The 10,575-nt window shown below is 50.1% G+C and overlaps 1 protein-coding gene across 4 annotated transcripts; it reads right to left on the bottom strand.

Moving 5' to 3' along the window:
• On the bottom strand, positions 1 to 8,164 carry TMEM140 (transmembrane protein 140). Of its 4 annotated transcripts, XM_073327356.1 has the most exons (4): positions 7,974 to 8,164; positions 5,173 to 5,258; positions 3,615 to 3,718; positions 1 to 1,263 (listed from the first exon to the last, which is right to left on the bottom strand). In XM_073327356.1, the coding sequence occupies exon 4, from the start codon at positions 1,204 to 1,206 to the stop codon at positions 619 to 621; it is 588 nt and encodes a 195-aa protein (XP_073183457.1). In that variant the 5' UTR covers positions 1,207 to 1,263; positions 3,615 to 3,718; positions 5,173 to 5,258; positions 7,974 to 8,164; the 3' UTR covers positions 1 to 618. The 4 variants fall into 4 exon arrangements, with proteins under 4 accessions (XP_073183457.1, XP_073183456.1, XP_073183458.1 ...); XM_073327355.1 differs by lacking the exon at positions 3,615 to 3,718; XM_073327357.1 differs by lacking the exon at positions 3,615 to 3,718 and having other exon boundaries at positions 1 to 1,260.
• Between the last annotated feature and the right edge of the window lie 2,411 nt (positions 8,165 to 10,575).

Below are 10,575 nucleotides of genomic sequence, written 5' to 3'. Positions count from 1 at the left end.
TTAGGTTCTTAAAAGAAGAATTTTAATTAAAGAAAAAGTAAAAGAATCACCTCTGTAAAATCAGGATGGTAAATACCTTACAGGGTAGTCAGATTCAAAACTTAGAGAATCCCTCTAGGCAAAACCTTAAATTACAAAAAGACACAAAAACAGGAATATACATTCCATCCAGTACAGATTATTTTACCAGCCATTAAACAAATGGAAATCTAACGCATTTATAGCTAGATTACTTACTAACTTTACAGGAGTTGTAAGACTGCATTCCTGATCTGGTCCCAGCAACAGCATCACCCAGACGGACGAACCCTTTGTTCCCCCCCCCCCTCCAGCTTTGAAAGTGTCTTGTCCCCTCATTGGTCATTTTGATCAGGTGCCAGCGAGGTTATCTTAGCTTCTTAAGCCTTTACGGGTGAAAGGGTTTTGCCTCTGGCCAGGAGGGATTTTATAGCACTGTATACAGAAAGGTGGTTACCCTTCCCTTTATATTTATGACATGGCCCAAAGCTGGAGATCAGTACACAAGAGCAGGCTATATAGGTTGAATAGTAGATGATGATAAAAACTTGATTGGGGAGCTCCCACAAGCTAGCACTGCATCTTCCTCCCTCTCTGCCTTCAGACCTGCAAGGCTGGGGCCTGCTTCTCAGGGGAAGGGCTTCCCTTTTCAGGAACCTCCTTGAGCCACGTGACGTACACAGCAGCAGCAAAAAGCTGGAACAGCAGCAGGGCCTGAGCCCCAGCTAGCGCCATGAAACCCCCACTGAGTTCAGAGAGGTGAAGCCAAACCCAGGTCTGGAGCAGAAACAAGCTGAGGCCACCAGCCAGAAGTGCAGCCGAGAGGCCCAGCACCACAAGGGTCACTTCCCAGGCCTCTCTGGTGTTTGCACATTGGGCCTGTATGATTAAAAAGGGGGAGAAGCTACAGAGGACCTGGACAGTGTATACACAGAGCCTTGCCAGGACTAGCTCAACCTGGCCAACCCCCATGTCCATCAGGTCCTTGAATTCTAGGCACTGCAGCTCTCCAGCCATCTGGTTCCACAGGCAGAAGTTGTAGAAGCCGATTCTTTTGTGGGGCAGGTTGATGATGTTTCCAGCATTCCACATCAGGGCATACAGCATCAAGAAAAAGGACCCTCCAGCCAGGAGGAGCATGGTCCAATAGAGCCGGCACGCCCCAGTTTTCTGCTGCAACAGACCCATTCTAGTTTCCACACTAGCTCCTCAGGACCACGGTCTCACTGTCCTCAAAGAGACCTGCTGTGAGACATGAATGGGGAGAGCCCTCAGTTTCAGTGTTCATGCCAGTAATCCCACTGCTTCCTCCATGCCCAGGTAACACACTGATTGAGGAAGTGGTGTAGCTCCTTCACATGGCTGGTCCACTAGGGGATAACAGCTTACTAGTGCTCAGAGACTTTAAGGTCAGAAGGGACCATCGTGATCACTGAGTCTGACCTCCTGCACACTGCAGGCCACAGAACTCACCCAGCCACTCCTGTAATAGACCCCTCACCTCTGGCTGAGTTAGTGAAATCCTCAAATTTAAACGTAAAGACTTCAAGTTACTATGAATCCACCATTTACTCTAGTTTAAACCTGCAAGTGACCCCTGCCCCATGCTGCAGAGGAACGTGAAAAAGCCCCAGGGTCTCTGCTAATCTGACCCTGGAGAAAATTCCTCCCCGACCCCAGATCTGGTGATCAGTTAGACCCTGAGCATGTGGGCAACACCCACTCACTGGAAAGAATTCTCTGTAGTAACTCAGAGCCATCCCCGGCTAGTGTCCCATATCCAGCCGTTGGAGATTTTTGCTCCTGGCAGTTGCCAGTGGGCCACATGCCATTGTAGGCAGTCCCATCATATTATTGCTTCTTTTGCTAAAGGGGGCAGTTTGGTTGCTGAAGGGATGGGGTCTGTAGTGTGGGCTCAAGAGCCCAAATTCGAAGGCTGCTGACTGCTTATATGAGGGGCTGTTACATGCACTGTTAGTTTCCTGCATGTGGCAAATAGGGATTTTACTTCTTCTGGAAACAAGCAAGGGAAGAAATGAGCAAATTCTGTGAATTAACCAGGGGAACATTTAAACGTTAAACTAGAAGCAAACAAGAGTTCCTGACCCCGGCACCAGGCTGCAGGTACAAAGGTTAAAATTCCAGCTGCCTGTGAAGTGGGGCTCCCGTTGGAAATGTGACTAGAAATACCCTCGCAGGGTTCTGTTCTCACCAGTCCCACAGCCAATTTGCTCCGGTGACGAGCCAGGAGACGGTTGTTCTACTGGCCAGCCCCACACATGCCACCTGGGATCTGCAGCCCAGCCTGTGCTCGGCCTTCCTCTCATCAGTACCAGTAAGGACGAGTCTGGCTGACAGTGTATGAGACAGCCCAGAGGCTTTGGCCCCCTCCCGTAGCTCTGCTGGCTGGGCAGTGCTCACTGGAGGACAAACAGGGCTGCAGCAGGAGGGGCGAACACACATCTTTGTGACATGAGGCAGAGTCACTTGTCTGACTGTAACCCTGCTGGAGGGCTGCCATCCTAGAGACAGAGGCTGAGGGAACTGAGGGGGCAGCACAGTTAAGCTGCTTTAGGGCATTTTCAGTTTTTCCAGTGCCCACCCCCGCAGTGACGCTGCCAAGAACTGGAGGTCGTCACATGCATTTTGCCTCATTTGAAGGCCCAGCAATATGGGACCTTACAGGGATGGGGGAAGGGACCAGGAATACCAGAGCATAACCTCACATTGGAAACTGACACCCATTTCACTGTTCCACAACTCCTCCTTCTGTATTTCTGGGGGCGGGGACAACAGGAAATGAGCAGAGACACCCACCATCAGCAGGGGAACTCTAGAGATAATCAACACGCTTCCTCCAGCCACTTGTAAGAGCAGTAAAGGCAAATGGGCCAGGTTCTGACTTTTATACACGTGTACACGCCCCCTCCCCAGATTGACGTCCTCCAGGGACGTACAGCCAAAGGAGGGGGGTGGAATTTGGCTCCATGGGAGAAAGGCTATGGATTGTCTCTACCTATTCAACTCATGCCTTATTGGCCAGGTACCCAGCCACCAAGAGTGAAAGTGAAAGTGCCTCACTGGACAAACATGCTCACATGATCCAGTTGATACACTGCCAATAGTTATAACCATGACACGTTATTATGGACTTAATCTGAAAAAAACAAACAAACACTAAAAGAAGCAGCTCTTAAGCAAAATGGTCACTGTGAGGAGGAGAGGGGTGAGCGTTGCCTTAGCTTCAACCTAAAGGTCTCTGTCAAGGACCTTCTAGATACAAACTTTTCTTGGCTGGACTAGGAGTCAGTTATTAGGCCAGTTAGTTGCCAAGTTTGATAGTGTGAAAGCCTTGGTGTCATTTACTGTAAATGCCTATATTGGCAGCACTGTCTCCTCCCAGGGAAAGCATTTTTGATTTCAGTTCTGGTGAAAATAAGCATGAATCCTGGGAAAACCAACACAAGAGGTGGGATTCCTATTGCCTGAAGTGGCAATTAGGTGCCTATCTTTCTCTCCTGAATCTCAATGGAGGGAACTAAACAATCTGACTATGGCCCCGAGACCCCAAGGAGACAGGTGCTATGGGAATCAACCTGCAGTCTCTCTTGTTCAGCTTGACTTGGCGGACTTCACTAGCGACTTCTCTCTTAGCTCCTTAGCTTCCTTTCAGCTGTGTTTTTGTGGCTTGTGGTTTAGGCTGAAAAACAAAAGCTGAGGTAAAAGCAGGCCTACGCAGGGAAAAGGATCAGCAAGATCTGCTGCCTCAGCCTCTCAAGGATAGGGTGACCAGATGTCCCGATTCCATAGGGAGTGTCCCGATATTTGGGGCTTTTTCTTATATAGACTCCTATTATTCCCCACCCAGTCCCAATTTTTCACACTTGCTGTCTGGTCATCCTGCTCAAGGTTGTCTTGCTGGTTGGGTCTGCATGTAGGTATCAACAAGGGACTGGGAGTGAGTGGGGGCCTGCCTACGCCGTGCTTAGCTTTGAACACTTCAGAGAGAGAGCATTTGCCTCTTCAAGCATAGTTAAGGATAAGATTACGTTACGGATTCTGTGACTTTCAGAGACCTCTGTGACATTTTCCAGCTCCGGGGTGGCAGGCTGGGTCTGTCGGCTGACGGGGGCTTTGGAGCTCTGAGCTGCCGTGGGCACAGGGGGCCAGGTGTCGGATCCCCTCCTTCTGCAGTGGGGCTTGGGCTCTCATCCCCGCCTCCCCACTTGGGCTCCAGTCCTCCCCCTGTCAATCCCATTTTGTCACAGTTCTTTTTAGTAAAAGTCAGGAACAGGTCAGGGCTTCTGGGAATGTTTGTTTACTGCCCGCAGCCTGTCCCTGACTTTTACTAAAAATAACCATGACAAAATCTGAACCTCAAGCATAGTCCCTGGAGTGTATTCCCTTGGCGGGGTATCCTCCTCTATGTATCCACCACTCAGTTTAACAGATCCACCCTCAGACATTTGGTTCTGGCAATGAGGACTTTGAATCATAGAGTATCAGGGTTGGAAGGGACTGCAGGAGGTCATCCAGTCCAACCCCCTGCTTAAAAAGCAGCACCAATCTCCAATTTTTGCCCCGATCCCTAAATGGTCCCCTCAAGGATTGCACTCACAATCCTGGGTTTAGGAGGCCAATGCTCAAACCACTGAGCTATCCCTCCCCCCTTCCCTGAACTCCCTTTGGATCCTGCCATCACCACTCCATTGGCTGTTACCACTGAGCAATGCGGGACAGGTGCTGTCTCGTGTCTCCCAGCGCCTGATGGTTATCGCGTGGGGAGGGGATACAGTTAAAGCCTCTAAACCACAAGCTCAAACCATGTTTTAAGTGTACCATGGTGAGATGGCTGGGCTGGGCTGGGCTGTGCTGTGCTCAGGGCGTGGCTGCAGCACGGGTGGTTCCTGGGAATCCCCAGTGCTTCCAGCCCCTGTGCTGAGAGCCCAGGACAGGGAGCTGAACCAGACGGTGCTTAGAGCCTGTAAGCGGGTCTCTTTGCTAACCAACAGGCCACAAGCCATCTTTCTGCCATTGACAAAGGCTTAGCACCTACAGTGTAGGCACCCCCTTCCCTCCCCCCAGCCCGGCTCACCCACTCTTCTGGGGTGAGGGGCCCCAGTTCTCTCAGCATTACCCCTAGATCATCAATACCTCACTTCTGCTTCCGTATGCTTCGCTTAGAGATCTTCTGGCGAAGCCTGAATGTGCTCCTGCGCTTGTCAGTGGGGTCCAGTGCACTGTAACAAACACAACCATGCAAGCAGCTCAGAAGTGGGTGAAAGCCAGAGCCGGGGGCGGGGAGACTACAGGGCAGGTACTTGGTTGACTAGATTAATAGTTCCCAATTGATTTGCACCTGGGATGCACTGTCACCCTCCCCAAAAGACCCTGGTTTCTTGCTGCAGCCTGCCCCATCCAAAGGGGGATGAGACTTGGGGTTCTGGGCCTGTCATGGGGTGGGGCAGGAGCTGGGCCAGGGAGCGGGGGCCGGGCTGGCAGCCTGGGTTGGGCTGGCGTGGGAGCAGATACCAGCCTGGTGGCCAGAGAAGGGCTGGTGTGGGAGTGGGTGCAGGGCTGGAGGCCTGGGACTGGCTGGCATGGGAGCGGGCATGGGGCTGCCAGCCTGAGGAAGGCTGGTGTGGGAGCGGGCGCTGGGCTGGCAGCCTGGGCAGGGCTGGCGTGGGAGTGTGCATGGGGCTGGCAGCCTGGGGAGGGCTGGCGTGGGAGTGTGCATGGGGCTGGTGGCCTGGGCAGGGCTGGTGTGGGAGCGGGCGCTGGGCTGGCAGCCTGGGGAGGGCTGGCGTGGGAGTGTGCATGGGGCTGGCGGCCTGGGGAGGGCTGGCGTGGGAGTGTGCATGGGGCTGGTGGCCTGGGCAGGGCTGGTGTGGGAGCGGGCGCTGGGCTGGCAGCCTGGGGAGGGCTGGCGTGGGAGTGTGCATGGGGCTGGCAGCCTGGGGAGGGCTGGCGTGGGAGTGTGCATGGGGCTGGCAGCCTGGGGAGGGCTGGCGTGGGAGTGTGCATGGGGCTGGTGGCCTGGGCAGGGCTGGTGTGGCAGCCGGCGCTGACAGAGGGTGTATTTAGTTATGAGATCATAATTTGGCTTGGCTGGATTCGATTTAAAGGCTAGAGGTTGGTAACGTCGATTTCAGCTGACGTACTGACATCAATACACAGGAATTGGATGGGTAACATCTGGCAGGAGCGCAGCCTTCCCCCCTTTCTGCCTGCAGTGATCGGGTGGCACCAGCCCCACTCTCTCCCTCCTACCCCGAAAGGTAGAGTGACCAGACGTCCCGTTTTTAAAGAGACAGTCCCGTATTTAAGCCCTCCAACAGGTGTCCCGACTTTCTCTTAAAAATGGGCAAATTGTCCTGTATTTTCTGCCTCCCCTCAATCAGTACTGGCAAGTCCTGCTGCTGGCCGGATCCTTGCTCACCAGCCGCCCGCCCACCAGTGGGGGGGTCCAGTGGCTGATGATGGAGGTGGGTGTGCAAGGCTGGTGGCGGAGTGAATCCAGTGCCCATCGGCTGAAGAAGGCGTCAGGTGGAAATAACCAGAGGACCCCCGGAGGGCAGACTGGAATCCACCCAACAGCCTCAAGAATGGGAGAACCAAAGAACAAGATAACATCTGGCAACACGGAGCTGTCAGGAATGTGCCATCTGCTGATTGATTCAGCAACAGCATGATGAAGCAATTCCCATAGACTGGCATAGGAAGAAATTCCTATAAAAATAGACTCTAAAAAGTGAGAACTTTGGGGTCTGATTCTGCAAACCAACTTCCAGGAGCATCAGATGAGCATCTGACAAGGCCCTGCTCCCTCATGTCCAGGCCACCTGGCCAGTGGCTTGGCATGAGCAACTCTAAGGCTGGTAACTATGATAACAACTTTGCAGAACCCGTGTGTGTGTGTGAATAAATATGAAATTGAATGGAATGTTATAGCTATAACTAACTGCTTACTATAATTCTTTCTGTATTCACAATAAATGTGGCTTTTTGCCTTTTCCCCTTTAATAAGATCCTGCTGGTTTTTATTTTATTGGTATAACAGAGATGAGGAAACTTTTGCTCTGAACATGTAGGTGGGAATGAGATTAGGTGCCTAAAGGATTTGGGGGGGGTGGGTTCTGGATCACAGTGGATCCAACACTGGATCTAAACCCCAGAATTAAACCCCTTTGTAGATCTGGGCCTTAACGATCACTTGTAACATGAAAACTAAAAATAATGGGGGCTGATTATGCTCTCAGTTACTCTGTTTTTTCATGGTTATAATACGCCACTGAAATCAATGGTGTTGCTCATGAGTTGCCCTAGTGCGAGAGAAAAATCAGGCCGAGGAGATGTGAAAACTGATAGGGACATTTGGTAATATACTAATAGGACAAATGCAGATAACCAAATTTTTATTTTCTCAATCAATTCAACTGACATCCTCAAGTGGAAATCTAATCCATTGCAAAAAGAGAGCGTGGAAAGTAGTTTCAGGTGCTTCACCTACTCTCTGGAGCCCAATTACCTATTTCTGTGATTCTTTTCAGTCACATTTTTTCCCATTTAAAATTTTTGCTTTCTCTCCCCTCTTGCTGGGCAAAAATCTCATGCAAACAACAAAGGAAGCTGACCAAACAGAGAGTACTGCCAAATTCACCGAGTAAACAACAGGGGAAACTGACTATGATGAAATGAACTATACCCATAATGCTCTCAAATACACAAAGGAATCAAACTGAAAAAATAAATATATTTCTCCCGGATCTCTTTGCATTAGACTGATTTTAGGCATTCCATATATAACAGCAATAGGTAAACAATTCAGACAGAAGTAGGGTTTTTAAGTTGATAGTGTCCCTTTAAAAGACTCAGGAAGGAATGGACTCTGTGTTTTGCATGCACAGTATAATCTCAAAGTGACATTGCTCCCAGCCCACCAGAAGGGTACTTACATGAGGACCACCATTGTGCTGATTGCTGAACCCGAAAAGAAACACCAGCAAGAGGAAGCACTTGAAGTCTTGTTCAGTTTATCCTCTTTAGTACGGTTCAACAGCCCTGTCTCGGATAGAGTGTGAGAGCAAAACTTGAGCCTGTCCTCCTCTGAAGCTATGTAGTTATGCTGATAATCTTTGCCACAACACAGCAGATTTCACTTTCATTTTGATTGTTTGGGACTTCCCACACAATAATGGTTCTAGGTCAGATGAATGTTCCCAATCCCACGCCCTATTGTTGACTGATTTACAAGACAAACTTACCACGTAGCTGGGGTGCTCAGGCAGATTTGCATTTATTTCCTCGGTTGCTACTAAAAAGGGGGTTACTTGCTAAGAGTAAAGCAGGGTTCCACTAGAAACTTTTGCCAGTATAGCAATGTCAGTTATGGTTGTGATGCTTTTACAACTTTTCTATACCAGCAAAAGCCCTAGTTTAGATAGTTATACTGGCCTAAAAGTGCTTTTGCTGGGGTACCTTATTTTGCTTGGGGAACAGATATAAGCTATGCTGGCAAAAGCACTTTTGCTGGTATAAGCTGTGTTCACAGTAGGAGGGTTTGGACTATAGCTATACTATTCTAGCTTTTCTAGTATAGGCCCTGACCTGATTCCTGACTCACATTGACCCGCTTTCCTTCAGATCCCAACTTTCAGTATAGCTTCTGGTGGTTCTGAGTGTCTGCCCTTCACACACACACAAACACACCCATTGTCTATGAAATTCTCGGTCTCTTAGGAACTGTGCACACCACACAGCGGCTATCTGCCAACTATTTCTCAGAAAAGTTCCATGTGGCTAGGCAGGTAACTAGTGTGGTGTGGAGGCAATGACATGAAGGAGAACAATACCTACCTCAAAGAACTGTGCCGAGGATTAGTTCTAGAATCTATTTAAAGTGCTCAGATTGTGTAAATAAGTGTACAGATTATTTTTACCTTCAACAGAATCAGTCAGGAGATGAGATCAGAGCCCCAGAAAAAAGCAGCAATTACACCAGCTTTTTGAACTCTGATACTTCCAGTCTTCATCAAGTCACCCAAAACTATGCAAAATCAGAGAGTGGTAAAAAGAGGGTGTTTTAGCTTTAGGACCTTGGGATCATTAGTCACAGCAAAGAATATACACAGAATTGATTTGCTTACAGTGTAGAATGAGCATGGACTATGAAATGGAATTCTAACCTGTTCCCCATTCACACTAACAGATCATTTACACACACAAGTGGAAGAATTAAGTGCCTTGAAGCAAAAATATTAATTCACCTTTTTGACTCAAATTTGTACACAAATTTGTTGAAGAAAGCACCCTGAGCTCACCATGATCAGAATTCAGACAGCCTAGACTGGGAGCTATTTAACAGTGACCTAAAGAAGAAGATCTAAGGGCATGTCTACACTGGCAGAGTTACAGCACAGGCAGTTACAGCACCGCTCAGAGAGCGCTGAACGGAAACCGCTGTTGTGTGTTCACATTGACAGCTGCCTGCACAATAGTGTGTTCATACTTGCGACACTTGCAGCGGTATCTGGAGTGGTGCACTCTGGGCAGCTATCCCACAGAGCACCTCTTCCTCTTCTGCCACTAAGAGTCACATGTGGGAAGGTGGAGGGGGTCGCAGGGCATCCTGGATCCTGTCCCAGTGCCCCATGATGCATTGCTTCTCATCCCAGCAATCCCTGTGCTTCCGTCCGCATTTGGTGCCATCTTTCAACAGTTTGCATACTGTGCGCCCTGCCCTGCCTCTTGCGGGTTGCAGGAATGGATCCCAAACTGCTGACCAATATGCTGCTCACTCTGACCAACACATCACAAGTGGTAGTGGAGTTATTCCTTAAACTACAAAGTATTGTTCCTGGAGGGGTCTGCCTGGGAGAATAGTGTCTGGGGGGCTTATTCAGCCTGGGTTGCTGCTGCTGGGGTGAAAGCCCAGGGTGTGTGTGGGACCAGATGATGTTTGGGACAGGAATATCTGGTATAATCTGGATCCCATGGATCCAGAACCCTGATGGCCGGACCCCAGACACCATGTTGCAGTGGTCTGAAGAGCGGTCTGAAACTATGGGCCTGTGCCCGCAGGTGGCGGGGCACCCCCAAGTACTGGACACATTGTAGCAGAGACCGAGTTGACTCCTGCACAAGCAATAAAGTTAGCAAAAACCCCGGGTGGCCCCTCGTGTTCCAGGTTCAGCGGGTGGGCCCGGGATATGGTGACTGAACCTAGCTGAGACCCAGCTGGCGTTGAAAGCCGCGTCCGGGTCGGGAGGAGATTTAGCAGGGGCAGCTTGGCAGCAAGCTGGTCATGCCGCACACAACAGTATCTTTGATATGTTGGTGGGGATGGTGCCTGCCATGCGGCTGAGCACATTGTTGGCAGAGTTTGTCTCAGCAGCTGCTGTGCCTGGGGAAGACCCCGTCTGGTTCGTAGAGATAATGGCTCTTCTGGCATGTTTGTGTGTCTGGAATGTGGCTGCTACAGCGGGAGAGCAGGTACCCCCGACCATAGCTCAAATAGCCCTTCCTCTGGAGGAATTGAGACTGATTGCCCAGGGTCTC

The sequence above is a fragment of the Lepidochelys kempii genome, chromosome 1 (assembly GCF_965140265.1).
Source record: "Lepidochelys kempii isolate rLepKem1 chromosome 1, rLepKem1.hap2, whole genome shotgun sequence".
Classification (NCBI taxonomy): Eukaryota; Metazoa; Chordata; order Testudines; family Cheloniidae; genus Lepidochelys; species Lepidochelys kempii.
Note: the sequence above shows the minus strand (reverse complement) of the source record. Positions and strands in the feature narration are given on the sequence as shown.

Bases quoted from the DNA above. Each gene is read 5' to 3' on its own strand.
- TMEM140 (XM_073327356.1), bottom strand. From the start codon at position 1,206: ATGGGTCTGTTGCAGCAGAAAACTGGGGCGTGCCGGCTCTATTGGACC.